The sequence below is a fragment of the Gopherus flavomarginatus genome, chromosome 6 (genome assembly GCF_025201925.1).
Source record: "Gopherus flavomarginatus isolate rGopFla2 chromosome 6, rGopFla2.mat.asm, whole genome shotgun sequence".
NCBI classification, from domain to species: domain Eukaryota; kingdom Metazoa; phylum Chordata; order Testudines; family Testudinidae; genus Gopherus; species Gopherus flavomarginatus.
Window position 1 is genome coordinate 31,146,398 of NC_066622.1, and position 18,633 is coordinate 31,165,030.

The 18,633-nt window shown below is 53.1% G+C and overlaps 2 protein-coding genes across 6 annotated transcripts in view; one reads left to right on the forward strand and one right to left on the reverse strand.

The window, feature by feature from the left end:
- Window positions 1-6,348, reverse strand: part of DNAJC4 (DnaJ heat shock protein family (Hsp40) member C4) — an 83,678-nt gene extending 77,330 nt beyond the window's left edge. For 3 of the 5 annotated variants that reach the window (XM_050960604.1, XM_050960603.1, XM_050960609.1), the window contains exon 1: window positions 6,270-6,348. In XM_050960604.1, coding sequence (XP_050816561.1) covers window positions 6,270-6,288 — 19 coding nt within the window. In that variant the 5' untranslated portion in view covers window positions 6,289-6,348. Of the gene's footprint in view, window positions 1-2,026; window positions 2,154-3,961; window positions 4,091-6,269 lie in introns of those variants that run through there. The other 2 variants (XM_050960606.1, XM_050960605.1) reach the window with 2 other exon arrangements.
- A 7,335-nt stretch (window positions 6,349-13,683) lies between these two features.
- Window positions 13,684-17,285, forward strand: NUDT22 (nudix hydrolase 22). Its single transcript, XM_050960601.1, has 6 exons — window positions 13,684-13,770; window positions 14,892-15,405; window positions 15,644-15,751; window positions 15,829-15,926; window positions 16,612-16,705; window positions 16,950-17,285. Exons 2-6 carry the CDS (start codon window positions 14,938-14,940, stop codon window positions 17,052-17,054), a joined length of 873 nt encoding a protein of 290 aa, XP_050816558.1. The 5' UTR covers window positions 13,684-13,770; window positions 14,892-14,937; the 3' UTR covers window positions 17,055-17,285.
- The last annotated feature ends 1,348 nt before the right edge of the window (window positions 17,286-18,633 follow it).

Consider the following 18,633-nt stretch of genomic DNA (forward strand, 5'->3'; position numbering starts at 1 on the left):
CAAAATCAAAATAGACCATGAAATGAAAATTCCAAAATACTTCCTTTTGTTAACATCAGAACGACATTTCAGCGCGGCTGTTATGATTTTATCAGTTTTTATACATTCTGTTCTATTATCTGTATTACCATCGTGCCTAGGAGCCTTAGTCACAGACCAGAACCCTATTATGCTAAGCACTGGGCAGACACAAAATAAATTATAATATAACGAAAGAAGAAACCAAACATTTCAACCTCATCAAAACAAAATGACAATTTCAAAATTAAATAATAAAATAATTACTTTCAGAACAAAAATACTGAGAAAACGGATATGTCAAATATTTGAGCAGCTTTGTCATATTTTCCCTGGTGTTAGTTACCACCTGCTGGCTAACACATAGTAAGAACACACCTTTTCTCCTAGTGAAGGATAGGCCACACTATCCAGGACAATCATATGTACTGGCACAAACCAACCTCGCAGACTAGACCTTCCATGGCCTATTTCATAAAGGAGGGGCAGAGCATTTACACAGCTGGCCTGCACACAGCAGGGATCCACTCTGAGCACCCTTATTACCAAACACAGGGTGTGCAGTCAGCGGCGGTTCCAGGCACCAGTGCTCCAACCGCGTGCCTGGGGCGGCAAGCAGCGGGGGGGTGCCCTGATGGTCCCTGTGAGGGCAGCAGTCAGGCAGCCTTTGGTGGCTTGCATGCGGGAGGTCTGCCAGTCGCGCGGATTCAGCAGCAATTCAGCGGCGGGTATGCCGAATCCACAGGACCAGGGACCTCCCGCAGGCAAGCTGCCAAAGGCTGCCTGACTGCCGTGCCTGGGGCGGCAAAAAAGCTAGAGCCGCCCCTGCGTGCAGTGGAAGAGCTAGGGCGGCCCTTGGATGGAAATACCAGCACGATTCAGTGATGCATCTGGTAGATCACTTGCTCTGTTGAAGCATGCCCGCAGCTACTTGCATAAGGGCCTCCTCTGTGCACACTCTCTCTGTCATGGGGATTTTATGCCTTATGATGCCCACTGCATCAGTGGAACGTCAGGGTTGGAAGCTGAGTAAGTGGGACCCTGTAAACTTCATTTTGCAGCAGTGCAGTGCATTGGGGGTTTGCATGCACTTACCTACATCAATCCAAACATGCCCACTTCAGACAGGCTGTTTGCCAGCATGGAGATCTCTTTGCTACATCCTACACCTGGGGTCGCCTACTGGCTGCACTGGCACTCAGCAAAAAGCCATCATTCCAGTGCCATAGCAAGTGCCAATCCTCCTGCTAATGAGAGAGGGCTCTTCCCTCCAGCCCTTGCCACCTTACCCAGACTCAGAAATCTCACATTTATTACTGCAAGTTCCAGAGATCAGGAACACAGAACCACTGAACCCAGGCTGCAGAGAACATTATGTGGCCCGGAGACATGAGTTCCCAAGCAGTTGAATCCCATTGCTTTTCGAGCAGCCCTCAGCAGGGTGAGTGGAAAACACAACATCCAGTGGTACAGCCAAACTGCACAAGGCCTGCTGGGATATAACTACAACATAGATACACAGATTTTAAAGCCACGAGAAACTTTAGGACATCTAGACCTGGTCTATGCTTAGAAGTTTTGCTGGCGTAGCTATCCAGTTGTGCCAGCGAAAACCCTGGCGATGCAGTTTTTGCTATAATAGATTATTTCACTTGGGGAACTGGTATAAACTATATTGGCAAAAGCAGTAAAGAATCCTGTGGCACCTTATAGACTAACAGACGTTTTGGAGCATGAGCTTTCGTGGGTGAATACCCACTTCCTCAGATGCATTCACCCACGAAAGCTCATGCTCCAAAACGTCTGTTAGTCGACAAGGTGCCACAGGATTCTTTATTGCTTTTACAGATCCAGACTAACACGGCTACCCCTCTGATATATTGGCAAAAGGACTTTTTTTCCACTATAAACTGCTTCTACATGGGCGGTTGCCAGTACAGCTATACCAGCAAGACAAGGCCCTACTCTGACCTCCTATACAGAAGAGGCCAGATAATTCCATTGTTACCCTTTTGTATTGAGTCCAATCACTTGTGTTTGACTAAAGCATCTTCCAGAAAGACATCGAATCTGGAGTTCAAATGGAGAATCCACTACTTTCCTTGGGAGTTTGTTCCAAGGGTTCACCATCCTCTCTGTTAAAAAAAAATTGAGCTTTATTTCTAATGTGGATGTGTCTGGCTTTAACTTCTAGCCATTAGGTCTTGCTCTGTTTCTCTCTCCAAAAGGGCCCTTTACTACCCAAGATTATCTCCCCATGAAGGTACTTACATACTGTAATCAAGTCACCTTGCTATCTTCTTTCTGAAAAACACATTGAGCTCTTTAAGTCGCTCACTGTCAGGCAATTTTTCCTTGCCCTCAAATAATTTTTGTGCCTCTTCTCTGCACATTCTCTGGTTTCTCCCTTTCAAAATGTGGATGCCAGAACTGGACACAGTATGGGTCTCACCAATACCATATTCAGAGGTAAAATCACTTCCCTACTTCTACTCACTATTTCCTGGTTTGTACAATATGCTGAAAGATGCTGCTCCTACTTATGGTTCAGGGAGCTGAGAGTGCTCAGTACTTCACAGGCTTCAGTATTTAATGCCCAGTTGCTCTATGGTTTAGGTTTTCTTTCCCCACCTTCCTTTCCAGTTGAGTTTTAGGCAAGCCACAACTAGGATATTTTCTATATCCGTGCCCACCAGCAAAAGAAACCTCCCTTGAGGGCGATTTATTTCAACTATGAAAAGAGCAGTGCTTTAACGGCTTCCACATGAGAAGAGACACTGACAAAAGAAATAATATTCTCTGCTTGTTTCACTCACAAATATTAACACCTTTAATCCATGATATTTTTCTGAGGGCCCCTAAAAATACCTCAAAACTGATGCTTAAAGGAAAAAACTCCCACCATGGCATAGTTCTATTAATGGGCTTGGGCTGCCCCTTGGCTCAGAAATGCCCTCAAAATCCCAGTCACTAAAGACCAGCTCATCGGATGGTGTAAATTGGTGCAGGTCCACCGAAGCCAGCAGATTATAGGTGATGAAACAAGAAACTCTGATATGAGACGGCTCCAGCCCCAGGTGCATTGCTTTATACCAGAGGTTCTCAAACTGTGGTCTGTGGACCGCCATTCAGGTGGTTCGCAGACAGTTCCCTCTAAGGTGTACACCTGGGCAGCTGCACACAAGAGAATGAAGGGCAACCCACTTAATTAGTGGAGTCGTGCGGGCGTGGCTCCACTAATTAGGTGCCTGGACCCTGAAGACGACACACATATAAGATGAGGTGGTGGCCTTGGGGGGAATAGGGAGTAGGTGGGAGGAGGCAGTGGGGTGAGAAGAGGGGGTGGGGGGAATTTGGGATGTGGTGGCCAGAGCAAGAGGCAACTTTCCCCAGCTCCAGGGCTGTGGCTCCTAGGGAGAGACTCCCTCCCCCTTCCCAGCCCCAGCTCAGGGGCTGCCACAGCAGAGGAGAGAGTTCCCAGCCCCAGCTCAGGGGCTGCTGCAGTGGGGGAGAGAGGGAGAGACCCCCTCCTTCCCAGTCCCAGCTTGGGGGATGCTGGAGGGGGAAGGGCACATCCATCACATTAGAAAAGTAAGACTACTGATATTAAAATATGAGTTGTGTGCTTTTATTTGTAGAACAAAAAACATTAAGTATTATTAAGGGGTTTTTTATAGAGTGCTTTTATCCAAAGCCTTTACAATAGTTAGCTAATGGTACAAACAACATTTGGAAAGTGGTCTGCTGAGACCCTCAGCAATTTTTAAGTGGGCTTCAAAAAATGGTTTGAGAACCACCGCTCTGTACAGAATAGCTGATAATCCTCATAAACTCTAGCTCTTCTATAGCACCTTTCTTATGCAGAGCTCAAAATGCTTTACAAAAGGTCAGTATCATTCTCACAGATGAGGAAATTGAGGCATAGAGAAGTAAAGAGACATACCCAAGGTGACCCAGCAGACCAGTGGCAGAGCTAGGAACAGAACGCTGGTAGCCTGAGTCTCAGTCCAGTGCTCTGGCCACTAGATCAAACTGCTCTCCTGGAATTCCTCACACCAAAGCCTTGTCTGGACTAGAATAAAAGGGATGGCATTGGAAGCGTTAGCTCACATGTTGGAAGCATCTAACCTAGCTCCCAATTTTACCACTTAGGTCCCCTGGGGGGATACTGAAATCTGCCTAAATGCATCTTTAGGCACCTAAATCTTTTTTAAAATCTGATTCTTTGCCCTTCAGTCTGGACCAACAAAATCAGCACCAGTCAATTACCCTTGGACATAGTCCTGGAAGGCACCTGTGGGGTCACTGAGTCCAGTCCCAGCTACTGCAGGCAACACCATCATATAATCCTGGGCATAAATGTATCAAATTCCATACTCAAACTAACTCAGTTGTTTGACCCCCCACTGCTCCTATGGGGAGATTGCTCCAGAAGTCCCTCCTCTGATGGGCAGAAACTCTCTTCTCATTTCCAGCTAAAATTTATTCCTGACCATTTTATTCCAATTGGCTCTTGTGCCAACATTGTCCTTTAGCTTCAATAGCTCTTCTCCCACCCTGGGATCCCCTCCCAAAAGGAAGTATTTATAGAGAGCAACCGGATCCCCTCTCAGCCTTCATCTGGCCATGTTAAACAAGCCCAATTCTTTCAATCTCCTCTCATAAAATTGGCTCTCCATTCCTCTCATCAGTCTAGAAGCCCTTCTCTGCATGCAACACAACCAAAGCTACTTTGACCAAATGACAAACTCTTCTCCACACCTGGATTTAACTTAAAAAAAATAAAAATAAATAACATACTGAATTTGGGCCTTAAACTCAGAGAATGTTCAGTTTTACAAAACATGGTAAGAAATGTCTTTGTGACATTAAAAAAAACACAACACAATCAAATAGAAACAGATTCTTTGGGTAAATATCCACACATACGCCCAATCAGCCTCCCACCCATATGAACAAAGAATGCTGTTCACATGGCTTTGATCCTGATTCAGGTCATAATACAAATAATTTATAAGAGGAAAAACTGTTAAAGGAAAGATTTCAATCATTTAAACATTGGATGGTCTTGTGGTTAAATAATAATCTCTAGGTCTTATCTAGCACTTTTCAACAGCAGATCTCAAAGCACCTTACAAAGAAGGCCAGCATCATCATCATCCCCTTTTTACAAATGGGGAAACTGAGGCACAGAGAGAGGCAGTGACTTGTCCAGTGTCACTCAAGATTGAAGCATTGAACTGGGACCCAGGAGATCTGGGCTCAGTTCCTGGCTCTGCCATTGAAATTCCCTGTGTGGGCAAGTAATTTAGTCTCTCTGGGCCTTAGTTTCCCTGTCTATAAAAGAGGGAATGATCTTTCCTGTCTGTTTAGACTGTAAGCACTTTGGGTGCAGGGACTGTATTTCCCTGTGTGTCTGTGCAACACTTAGCACAATGGGGTCAGGGTCTGTGCAGCACCACAATGGGGGCCCCAGTCTCAATCAGGTCTGTGCAGTGCCTGGGGGGCCCAATCTCTGTCCAGCACAGCTGTCCAGCACCCAGTACAATGTGTTGGGGCCTCTAGGCACTATTGTAATACACATACTGATAAACAGAAGGGAATTAAAAATCAAATCCCAAAGGCGGCTGGAGATTTTGGTGCCTGATTCGAGATGCCCAGAGGTGCTGAGCAGCCACAGCTCCCCTGGACTTCTGGGCTCTGATTAGGGCCCAAACCCAGCCCTCCAGGTGTGTCCAGCTGCCCCCTCCCAAAGCAGAAAGGCCCCTTTCCATTAAATCACTTTGGGTTTCACCAGCCAGTTGGGAACAGGGGTAAATCACAGCGTGTGAGCCGAGCCGACAGCTCTGCCCACCCCGGAAGGGCCCTGCCCTGCCAGAGAAAGGGCTCTGGGGGTGGAGGCACACTCACAAGTGGGGGGACATAATGCAGTGGGGGGAGGGGGACTGAGTCACAAGTGGGGGGCGGGGACGGGCGGCAAGAAGTGGGGGGGGCGGTGCCACGGGGGGATGAAGTTGCTGCAGGGGGAGGGGGCAGATGCTGCAGGGGGGCAGTTATGGAGGAGTTACTACAGGGGGCGGGGGCACTGGTGTGGGGCCCACATGCTGCGGGTGGGCAACACTGGAGGCTGCAAGGGATAAAAGGGGGCGAAGCGGGGAGGACGGATTGCGGGGGCAGGGAACGCCCAGGGGAGGGGGCAAAGGAGCCTGCACGAGGGGGAGGGGGGGGACACGGTTGCCATAGAGACTCACTCTGGGCCCCAGCCGCCATTTTCCGGCCTCCTCCCGCAGCACCGGCAGCTGCCCGGCCCCGCCCGTCGGGAAGCGGGGGGCGGGGCGACGGCCTGGGCCCGCCCCCAGCCCCAGCCATTGGGCGCCGTAGCGGAGGCGAGGTGCAGCTCCGCGCCGCAGCCCGGCACTAGGCTGGGACAATGGGCCTCGGTGGGGGGGCAGGACACCTGGGTTCTGTCCCAGCTCTGGGGGGCCAGTGGGGGCTGGGAGCCGGGACGCCTGGGTTCTAGCCCCAGACCCCCGCTGACTTGCTGCCGATTGTAAGGCAGCAGGAGCGTGTAGACCCGAGATCGGGCTCGCCTGCTGCCTAGCCCCCAAACAGATCTTCAGGACCCACTGTAAGGGGGTGGGAGCTGGAACACAGACTTCAGCTCCCTGCCTGCGCTAACACATATAGTCCCCATGCTGCCCTCCTACGTCTCTGGCCTGCTGAAACCCTCCAACGCTCTCCCCTCGGCTGCTGCGACCGCTTCCACCTCGCCACCTTCATTCAGGATCCCCAGCATGGAACAGACACTAATGGCAACAGCTGTTAAATCAACCTCTGTTTCCCTACCAGACCCCCTTCCCTGCATGGCTGCTCCCCTCCACTATTAGGGTTCACTCCCCTCCACTATTAGGGTTCCCCTGCGCTGCCCTGGCCTCGATGGTGCATCAGCCGGAAGCAGCAATGGGCAGATGCCAGAGAATTCAGCTGCCTGCCTCTATGGGTAGAACGTAATGTAGCATTGCTCCCTTCTGACCCCCACAGTTAGCCAAAATTCAGGGTAATGTCAGGATTGAAGCTAGGCAACATTTTTGGTCTCCATGGCTAGTGTACCTTTGCTCACAGTCTTAAGCCTCTTTCAGGTAGCACTTAGCCCAAAAAGTTCTCTCTCTCTCACACCCACACACCCACCCCCTGGCTTTCTGATCCTTCTCAGCTTCTCTCTCTCATGCACACCTCATAAAATGATACCCATCAAACACCTCTGCCCACCACATGCACTTTGTTTTGGGCAATGTGACATGCCTGTGGTTGGGGTGGAGGCCCCTGTTTAAGGACAGAAGGGCCTGTCAGTCCTCCTGTACAGCACAGGCCACTTAGTTTTGCTCACTTACCCCTATATTGATCCCAATGACTTTAGTTTGACCAAAGCATTTCAGTCCTCCTCAAGAAACTAAACTGTTATGTGCTGCAGGCAAAGAACAGGAGAAGCCAGACTGCCACTCATGCCCGAGGCCCAGGAGCACCGCCAGCTTTTTTGCCACCCTAGACGTCAGAAGATCCTGCCCCCAAAATGCCACCCCCGCCTGAGGCGGCAGAAGGTCTCGCCCCCAAAATGCCACCCCCAACAGAGGCGGCAGAAGGTCCGGCCGCCGCAGTCTCTGCCCCTCAAATGTTAGTGACCTAGGCGACCGCCTAGGTCGCCTAATGTGTTGCACTGGCCCTGCCGAGGCCCTGTGACAGCAGGGATTGATGAGGTCAGACAGATGACTCCCACTGGTGATCCATGCTGCAGAGGAAGGTGAAAAAACACAAAGATCCCTGCCAATCTGACTTGAGGGAAATTTCTCCCTGACCCTAAATCTGATGATCAGCTGGATCCCATGCAAGCAGCTAGACAGAGGATTCACTGGATTCTGAACCACCTTGGAGCCTGGCCTACCCTCTCTGGTGTCCAGTCTCCAATCCCTGATGCTTCAGAGGAATGCAAAAAAAGCCAAACCAGCCTAGAACAAACCAGGCCAATTGTGCATGGGGGTAAAATTCCTTCCTCACTCATGTCAGCCACCTGAAAAGGAGTGTATTTGTTTTTACATGTGTCCCAAATGAAGGGCAGTGTTTACACCAACTAGTTTGAACAATCTTTCACCTCACCCGTAACAGTCGGAAACATGGGAATTTCCAGACTGGATCAGAGTCATGGCCCATTTGAGCCCAGTGTCCTGTCTCTGCCAGAGACCAGAACCCGATGATTCAGAGAAGGTGTGAGAATCCCACAGTGGGCAGATATGGAGTAATCTGCCCTCATGAAGGTTGGATGAAACCCCTAATAGAGACTGGCTTAAACCTTGACACACGAGTGTTTATGTCCCTTCCAATCCTCTTGTAAAGCTGTTCACTACAAGAACTCTGGAAGTTGTGGAGAGCCTTGCAACCGTCCCATTGCTTTTTAAAGTTCCTAGCTTCAATTTAAAACTAAACATCTTTATTACTGCTCGAGTGATTGTAGCAGCTAGAGGCCTCAGCTGAGACCATGGTCTTGTGGGTGCTGCACAGACCCTGACCGAGATCAAGCCCTTGTTGTGGTGGATGTGGCACAAAACCTGACTAATAGGATCAGGGCACTTCATTGTGCTAGGTGCCTCATAGACCCAGGCCAACATTAGTGCCTTATTCTGCTGGGCACTGCACAGACATCCAGTGACAATCTGTTCATGCCCCAAAGAGTTTACAGTCTATATTGCCCAAAGGACGGATTATTATCCCATTTTGTAGATGAGGAAATGGAGGCACAGAGAGACTGAAGGGCTAGACCCAAAAAGGAACATATGCATTGCTATGTTGAGTGTTGCAATGCCTAACTCTTAGGTGCCCTGCTGCCTAGTGGCATCCTGAGCCTTGAGTTGAGTATCCATGCACTATATGGGGAGAGTTAAGCACTGAGGACAGGAATTCTCAGAAGCCAACAAGATGAGCAGTGACTCACTTAAGTTATCCAGGAGTGAAGTGCACAGGAAAGGTGGGGGAGAGGGAGCTTACGGAGCAAATTCACAAAGATGCTTAGGTACCTAACTCCCACTGAGATGGGCCTCCACGTACTTCCCTCTGCTTGGGATTCTCAGCCATGAATCCTTTTCTGGAGCCAGGAGCCTAAGACTGGATATTCCTTTCTTGTATAAAGGCACAGAAACTCCATCATACCGAATAGCCCAGTGGTTAGGGTACTCAGGGCCGGCAATCGCCTAGGGTGCCAGGATTATTTGGGGGCGGCATTTTGCTGGGGGTGGGGGGTGGTAGGCGGCTCCGGTGGACCTGCCGCAGGCATGCCTGCGGAGGGTCCCCTGGTCCTGCGTCTCCAGTGGACCTGCCGCAGGCATTCCTGCGGATGGTCCGCTGCTCCCGTGGCTCCGGTGGACCTTCTGCAGGCACACCTGCGGACCAGCGGACCCTCCGCAGGAATGCCTGCGGCAGGTCCACCAGAGCCATGGGACCAGCGCGCAGGGTGGCGAAATGACCGTGTGCCTAGGGTGCTAAAAACATTAGCGCTGGTCCTGAGGGTACTCCCCTGGGATGAGGCAGGTTTGGGTTCCTGCTCCAATAAATATTTAATGATTTATTCAAAGTGAAACAGCTTTAACAGAAGAAAATGGTGGAAAGAGACCCATCTGAGAGGACCCTAGAGCTAGGCTTGGCAGAGTACGATTTTTGCATGTGTATATATACATCTTCTGCTGCCTAATTCCTATGTAAGTTTGACAGATAATATCCATGATTATTTGTAAGCTTTTTAAAATCAATGTAAGTGTTCACAGTTGCAGGAAATTATGGGTGGAGATCAGACAATGAGGGGCAGTAAGACAATAATTAATTAATGGCAATAATTTGGGTTTCAAAGTTAAAACTTTATAACCATTAAAACACCAATTGTCAACATCACGTGTCCAAATATACCAAGTAAATACACTTAAATCAAACTCTGCTAAGTTCTCAAGCTGTATTTATCTTACTTTACCTGTCTGTACATTGCAGTTATCAATATAAATATGTTTGTCAGTTTGTGTGTGTAGGTTAAATCGATGTCTGGCCATACTTGCTGATCAAAATCTTGCCCTTCCAAGCCCACCTGTTGCCCAGTGGTCAGGGCGATCTGCTGGGTTGTGGGAGACCGAGCTGAAGCAGAGTGCCATACATCCCAGGTGTGTGCACTGACCACTGAGCTACTGGCAATTTTACACACACGCTGCCTGATAGGTGTGCTCTGAGCACGTCTGCTGGATGGGACCCTGCTACGGGGAATGTCTAGTAAAGCATGAGAATCCCACTGCAGTTGAAGAGGGAACAAGGGCTCTGAGCAGCTCAGTAGCTGTGGGGTGACATAAGGACTATGTCTATGGAGTTAGGTGCCAGCTGAGTGGGGGTTTGGGGAAAGTTAGTGGCACTTAATTGTTGAACTTATGTACCTACAGAGGAAGACACCTGAGTCTCCTTGTGGATCTTGACCAAAATGATTTCTTCAGGGTCACATAGGTAGTTTGTGTCAGAAATGGATATTGAGCCCAAATGTCCTATACCCCAATGCAGCACCTTAGCCACACCACAGTCATTCCTCTCCTTTGCATAGATAACTGATTTAATGGATGTAAAGGGCCTGCTCTGAGTTCCCAAGGGACCTGCCATGCCCAGCATGTGCCCATTCAATGGCTGACATGAGGCAAAATGCCCAGGCAAAGCAGCTCAAAGCCAGCACAGGGACTCTAAGGGGGAGGCAGTAGCTAAGCAGATCCAGGGCTCTGTGTCAGCTTCAATGGTGTAGTGGGAACGAGACCAGGAGGGGGGGCACAAGACTGTTGGCAACAATCCCCCTTTTGTCAGCATGGCTGCGATGACCTCATCCTGTTCCGGGGGACAATGCCCCCCGTGTTCCCTGGCCAGGGGCTCCCCGACAATGAGCCCAGTCAGGGCTGGCAAGTGGAAGAGATGCTGTGGGAGCCCGGTTGCCAGGGAAGTGAGGCAGCTATGCCCCACGGAGCGGGGGCAACAGGGAGAGCTGCCCCCCCATGTGACAGGGAGGTTAATAAATGCAGGGGGGAGAGGGCTGGGGTTTCTTGCCATCTGGGAGCTTTGAAGCTCTCATGGTCCATGCCCCCTAGCCATTAATACACACCTGGAGGCAGAGTTAGCCCTGGAGGGAAACCACTTGCCCAGAGTTGCTGGCAAAGCCAGGATTAGAACCTAGGAGTCCAGGGGAGGGTTAGGACTCATGGTTGTGTGGCCCCACCCCCAAAGGAGGTGGAGGGAGTAGGTAGAATAGATGATGGACTCAGATGGGGCAGTGCTCCTTCTTCCTCACCCCAGGATAGACATTTGGGGCAGGGTTTCACAGCCCTTGTCACTGTGCCCCCATAGCAACAATGTGGCAGAACTATGCCGAGAGTGCAGGATGAACTCAAAGAGCCCCTTCCAACCACAAATCCCACTCCTTTCTCAGAGTGGGGATAAAATCCAGTGGTCCTGACTCCCATCCCCCCTGCCCTAGCCCACTGGACCACAGTCCAGGATACAACCTAGGAGTCCAAGCTCCCACTATCCCACCGCTGACCATAAGAGACTTTTCTTTCCTAGAAACTGGGTCATCAAGACTCCTGGGTTCTCTCACCAGCTCTGGGAGGGGAGTGGGGTCTAGTGGTTAAAGCAGAATGGCTGGGAAACAGAATTCCTGGGTTCTCTCACCAGCTATGAGAGGAGAGATGTGAGTGTGCGCATGCACGTGGGCATGCAGGTCCCCCTCAGGTTTGCAATGGTTCCATTCATTAGAGATCTGCCCCAGAAAAGCTGTGTCTAATCTGATTTGTAATTGGTACTAATTAGCGTTAATCACAGTGGGAAACACAGACCGGGGACCTTGGCTGGGGATGGGGGACAGAATGGAGCTGCTAATGAGTGGAATAGAGTTGGAGAAGTTTGGCAAGTCCTGACTTCCCTCACCTTCTCTCCCAGACCTGGGGATAGAATCCAGGCACCCTGACTCTCAACTCCCCTGTTCTAACCCACTAGACCCCACCCCCCTCCCACAGTTCAGTCACATCGGCGGTGCTCCAGTGCCATGACAAGCATTGCCAAACATGAACGATAAACTCACATGCCTCTGATTTCTGCCAGGGGGTAGGTACAATCCTGCCCGCAAGGGGGAGGATCACACACTGCATATTTTGGCTCCACACCCATGTCACTCCTGCCCATTGGAATCCCCTGGTGACTGAAACGCGTCTCGTAAAGTGGTGTGGAAGGAGCTGTCTGGGAGCTTAAGCCATCTAGCCAGATGCTGGAGACATAGGGTGGAATAGGCAGGGAGCTTGAACCACCCAGTTGGGCACTAGAGCTATCAGGCAACACAGCTGGCAGGGGTCTAGAGCCACCCAGCTGGATACCAGAGCCACGGGGCGACAGAGCCGGCAGGGGGCTAGAGCCACCCAGCTGGCTACCAGAACCACGGGGCGGCAGAGCTGGCAGGGGTCTAGAGCCACCCAGTCTGATACCAGAGCCACGGGGCGGCAGAGCCGGCAGGGGGCTAGAGCCACCCAGTCTGATACCAGAGCCACGGGGCAGCACAGCCGGCAGGGGGTTAGAGCCACCCAGTCTGATACCAGAACCATGGGGCAGCACAGCCGGCAGGGGGTTAGAGCCACCCACTCTGATACCAGAGCCACGGGGCGGCAGAGCCGGCAGGGGGCTAGAGCCACTGTCATAGAGTTTCAGGGAGAGAAGGCCCTGCATCCCCGGTTTCCTGCAATTCACCATGACTCTCAGCCAGCCAGTGAAACAGAAGGTTTATTTAGAGAACAGGAACACAGTCCAAAACAGGTCTTGCAGATACAGACAACAGGACTCTCTCAGTCAGGTCCATCTTGGGGGTTCAGGGAGGCCAGAGACCTCTCTGGACTCCCCTCCATTTTCCCAGCCCCTCCTCTGCCTTTTTCTCTTTCCTGGGCCAGGAGGTCACCTGATCTCTTTGTTCTCCAACACCTTCAGTTGGCACCTTTGCAGAAGAGGGGCTCAGGCCATCAGTTACCAGCAGAGCAGGTGTCAGCCATTCCCTGTGCAGACAGCATCACACTGGCCCTGAGGGCTCTGCAACAATCACACACCCCTAGACACTCGAGAAATGCATAGGAAAAACTGAGGCACCCACACAGCACTCAGAGAAAACATTAAGAACATTCCCACTTTGTCCCAGCCACCCAGCTGGATACCGGAGCCACAGGGCAGCACAGCCGGCAGGGACCTAGCACCACCCAGCCGGATACCAAAGCCATGGGGCGGCACAGCCGGCAGGGACCTGGCAGCACCCAGCCGGATCCTGGAGCCACGAGGCGGCATAGCCGGCAGGGACCTAGCACCACCCAGCCGGATACCAAAGCCATGGGGCGGCACAGCCGGCAGGGACCTGGCACCACCCAGCCGGATACTGGAGCCACGAGGCGGCATAGCCGGCAGGGACCTGGTACCACTCAGACGGATACCAGAGCCACGGAGCGGCACAGCTGGCAGGGAGCCAGAGCCGCCCAGCCGCTTACTGGAGCCACGGGGGGGTTCAGCTGGCAGGGACCTGGCACCACCCATTCAGATACCGAAGCCACAGAGCGGCACAGGGGGCAGGGAGCTAGAGCCCTCCTGAACCAATCAGCGCGGCCGCAGGCAGCCGCTGACTTCCGGGAAGAGGGCGGCTGGGGCCGGGCCGTGGAGCTGGAGTTGGAGGTAGCGAGTCTGGCACTGAGCCCGGCGCGGGGCTGGGGGGCGGCGCGCTCGGGGGCTCCCGCGCAGGGGCCGGGCTGTACCGTGGGGTGAATGGCCCCACAGGGCTGGGATCAGCCGGCAGCAGCCCCGTTCCCTATGCTCCTTGCCCCCGGGGAGGTGGGAGCTGTGGGGGTGTCCGGTTCATGGGCAGCCAGGAGAATAGAGACGGGGAGATGGCTCCCAGCTCTAACTGCTAGACCCCACTCCCCTCCTGGAGCTGGGGATAGAACCAGGTGTCCTGGCTCCCACCCTCACCCCCCTGCTCTTATCAGTACAGCCCCAGAGCTATACGTGTGTGGAGTTTAACTGGCAACTTTAGGGTCTCGCCCCTAATGACACCACCCACCCCTAAGGACTCCTTCCTTCCGTCAGAGGGGATGGCATGAGCCTGCAGCACTGCCCCTCTAGGAAATGGCTGATGCTCAATCCCCACCCTGATCCCCTCCATGCACTGGGCAGCCTTGGGGCACATGCATCCTGGGGGCGAGGGGGTTCTCAGTGGGATGGGGGAGGTGTGCGGTGCCCATGCAACCAGCTCGCCAGGCCAGTAGGGGATGGCATGTGGGGCCCATATGGCCAGCTTTCTGGGGGAGTGGGGAGAGGTGTTTGGTGCGCATGGGGCCCTCTCTCTGGGGCAGTGGGCATGGTGCCCATGGGGCCCTCTCTCTGGGGCAGTGGCCATGGTGTGGTGCCCATGGGGCCCTCTCTCTGGGACAGTGGGAGTCAGATCTCTGGGTTAATGGGGGAGGCTTGCTGCCCCTGGGGCCAGGTCTCTCTTGGCAGTAGAGGAAGGGGGGGTGTCATCCATGGGCCTGTATCTCCTGGGCAGTAAGGGAGCATGCAGTGCCCACGGGGTCAGTTCTCTGGGGCACTGTGGGGAGGTAGAGCATTCGTGGGGCAATCAGGGGCGTGTGGTGTCCATGGGACCAGCTCTCGGGGGGCGGGGTGCAGTGCCCATGGAACCAGCTCTTTAGGGCAGTGGGGAGCCTTGGTACCCATGGGTTTGGCACTCTAGGGTGTGTGTGAGGAGGTGGTAGTCTGGCACAGAAACTGAGTGATCCCCATCTTTTCCTCCCTCCCAGATGCCCTGAGCCTGGTGTTCGGGGTGGAGAGGCACAGGGAAGCACCATGGACCCTGAGATCTCCATCATGCTTCAGTGTCCGTCTCCCAAGGGCCTGGCAGAGACGGCAGTGCGGGCTGAGCTCTCCCCCGCCTACAACCGGCGCCAGCTGCCCGGGGGCCAGGCCTGGATCGATGCTGTCTGGGAGGCCCGGTGCAGCCACAGTCCCTGGCTTTTCAACGGCTCCAAATTCCGGCTGCATTCAGCCCAGCTGGATGGGGGCTCCCTGACCTTTTGTCTGGGCCTCACCTGCTACAAGGACTTCCTTGGTACCAACCGGGCTGGCATGGCCAGGCACCTCCAGCAGCAGGGGCGGCAGGACTTTGGGGACAGTCAGGCCTACCTGGCGGAGCCGCTGGGAGTGGGCGCCATGGTGCATACAGCCAATGACTGCTTCGTCTTCCTACGGCGCAGCCTGAGGGTGGGCGAGGCACCTGGCCTTGTAGACATCCCCGGGGGACATCCTGAGCCACAGGTGGGTTCACCCAGCACCCCTAGAATGGAAAGGCCCAGACCCCAGGCCCAGACCCCGTAAGCCAGCCAGTTCTCCTCCACCCTGGGAAACCTTAACTCCCACCTCCTGCCCCCATTGCACATCTCCTGGACTCCCTGTAAGTGCAGGAATGTTTTTTCCCTGGCATCCACCTCCCTTGCTGTGTTCCACTTCAGAGGTGGCTGCATTTCCTGACCCTAGGCTCCTTTTTCTGCTGCAGGCTGTGGTGGGGGACGTCCCAGAAGAATCCATCCGTTTGCAGGATCTCCCCAGACAGATGGTTGTCAAGGAGATCTTCACCTCCATCCTGCGGGAGATCCGAGATGAGGTGAGAGATGTGGGGTATTGGCTGTTGGTGTCTCTGTGCTCTGCTGCCCTTCACTAACCCATATCCCTGCTCCATAGGTCAACCTGCCACTGCCTACCCTAAGCCAGCCAGTGCTGCTGGGCATCGCTCGGAACCAGACCAGCGCAGGTCGGGCCAGTGCTGAGTTCTATGTCAGGTAATGGGGCTAATTCAGTGCACAGAAAGGCCCAGGAGGGCTACGCTAGGCACAGGGAGAGCTCAGGAGGCAGAAGTCTGCTTTGGCGAATCTGGCTCAGGCACTGTTAATTCAACTGCTGGCTTAAACCCATGTCCTGACTGTTTGGATCTAGAAGCTAGAGGAACCCTGAAATTGGTGATTGATGGGATAGAGCCAATCAACAATTGGGGTGCAACCTGCCCCCACATCCTGGGGCCCTGGCTTCCTCTACCATATCCTCCTCAGATAAAATAAACATACTAGCATGGCACCAAGATTGGGACCTCACATTGTGTCAGGCGCTACCCAGACCCTGACTGAGATTGGGGGCCCCCCATCATGCCAGCTGCCACACAGACACAGTGAGATGGTCCCTGCCCTGAGGAGCTTGCAGTCTAACTAGACAGAAGGATCATTATCCCCATTTTACAGATGGGGAAACTGAGGCACATAGCAGGGATGCGACTTGTCCAAGGTAACATAGAGAGTCAGTGGCAGAGCTTGGAATAGAACCCAGGTGTCCTGAGCCCCAGTCCTGTGCTGTTATCACAAGGCCAAGCTTCAACTTTGCTGCTCATAGGGACAGAGAATAAACAGGTGCAGCTGCCATTGGCCTCAGGCCCAGTTGTCTCCATTCTGCTAATGGAGCTGCCCCATGTCCCAGGTGCAGTCTGACGTCGGAGCAGGTGAAGCAGAGATATGAGATCGGGGGCCCTGAAGCTCAGGAATCCACCAGCATCATCTTTATCAAGAGAGAGGTAAGGGGAAGGCACAGCCTGGCAGATAGGAATAGAACCCAGGAGTCCTGACTCCCAGTCCCCATGCTCTAATCCACTGGAGCCCATTGCCCTCTTAGACCTGGGAATTGAACCCGGGAGTCCTGGCTCTCCCAGCTCCCGTGGTCGATAAAGGTCACGCATGAGATCTGGGTGGTGTTGGCAGGTACCCTGCCTCCCTGCTCCCTGGCACTGACCCCGTGGTGTCCTTGTGCTTCCCCTGCAGGACGTCCTGACTCTGGAGCAGACTGGAGAGATGTGGAGGGAGCTGTGCCCGTCTGCCAAGGGGGCTGTCAAACTCTACACCCTGGTGCAGGGTGGGGGGCAGTAACAGGAAGGGGACTGACACCCCTGGCCACCATGGGGGCTTCTCTGTGCCACACTGGGCATCAACAGACTCTGCAAGCTCTCTGCACATGCCAGCCCTATGTTGTGGAGCCAGCAGGAGGGGTATCACTGCAGGACCAGACTCACCTCTCCAGGGGCAGGGCCCAATTCTGGCTGTTTTAGCCGAGGCTGTTGAGAACCCATCTCCCAATAAAGAACTTATTCTTTGACAGCAGTGGCAGGTGCTAAGCCTCTGGCATAATCCCATTTCCCAGAGTGCACTGGGCTGGCCCAGCCTGGAAGGAGGCAGCAGCACCTCCCCATACCCTGCTATCTGGATGATCTCGGCCAGCTGCCATCAGAGCTGGAAAGTGTATGTGTGTTGAGGGGAGATGACTGGCTAGCTCAGGGGAGTGTCGAATGGGATTTGGGGCTTTCCCCTCTAGGGGGCACTGGCTGGGGGATAGGACACACTATAACCTGTTTCCCAAGGGCTACATGAGCTCTAGGGAAATCCCCATGCCCCAGAAGGAAGCTGGTGCATCCCAGAGACTGTGATGGTTCCCCAGCTCTCTGGCCTGCATTGTCCAATCTTACCATGCAGCAACCGCTCAGCCGGCCCTCTTGCCCCAGGGCTGGATATAGCACTAATCCAGAGGTAGGCAACCTATGGCACACATGCCGAAGGCGGCAGGTGAGCTGATTTTCAGTGGCACTCACACTGCCCAGGTCCTGGCCACTGGTCCGGGGGGCTCTGCATTTTATTTAATTTTAAACGAAGCTTCTTAAACATTTGAAAAACCTTATTTACTTTACATACAACACTAGTTCAGTTATACATTATAGACTTACAGAAAGAGACCTTCTAAGAACGTTAAAATGTATTACTGCATGCGACACCTTAAATTAGAGTGAATGAATGAAGACTTGGCACAGCACTTCTGAAAGGTTGCCAACCGCTGCACTAGTCACTCTTGATGATAATACAAAGGTCTCTGCCCCATCTCCGCTCCCAGAGCCAGGGAGAGAAACCAGGAGTCCTGACTCCCAACCCCATGTTATACCACTGGACCACACTCACCCCGCTCAGGTAGAGAAGGATCAAAATTCCTGGGTTCTATCCTGGGGTGAGTGAGGTCTAGCGGTTAAATATGGGCAGGATCTTTCCCCAGTCAGAGCTGGGCAGTGGATGGGGATGTCCCTGCACACCTATGGACCTACATTCATGACTGGAGGCATCAGCCGTAGGTGTCCTGGGATGCTGGGGCCCTGGAGACATTAATCCTGGTCTTGGCTGGCCCAAGGGCAGCTCAGCCCCTAATCGGCTCAAGGAGGGGTGAATGGCTAGTTTGATGGTGAGGCCTGGAATCCTGGCTTGTTAATTGTATTCGAGCTGCCAATAAGCTGGATAATCAGAGCTGAGGGAGGGGAGCGGCTAAAGCCTTGAGATGCGGCCTTCTCTCACGCCATCCCAGCCTAGGATCACCCCTGTGGGAGCCCGTGGACTATGCACGGATCCTTCCCACCAACCCCATCTGTCCTGAGTTCCCTCAGCCTTCTCCCCATAAATTGCATTAATCTGC

What these genes read in the sequence shown, in the direction of transcription:
- NUDT22 (XM_050960601.1), top strand. Translation starts at nt 14,938, where the DNA reads ATGGACCCTGAGATCTCCATCATGCTTCAGTGTCCGTCTCCCAAGGGC. An exon ending in GGGGACATCCTGAGCCACAG is followed by an intron (nt 15,406 to 15,643) that starts GTGGGTTCACCC and finishes TTTCTGCTGCAG; the next exon opens with GCTGTGGTGGGGGACGTCCC. An exon ending in AGTGCTGAGTTCTATGTCAG is followed by an intron (nt 15,927 to 16,611) that starts GTAATGGGGCTA and finishes CCCATGTCCCAG; the next exon opens with GTGCAGTCTGACGTCGGAGC.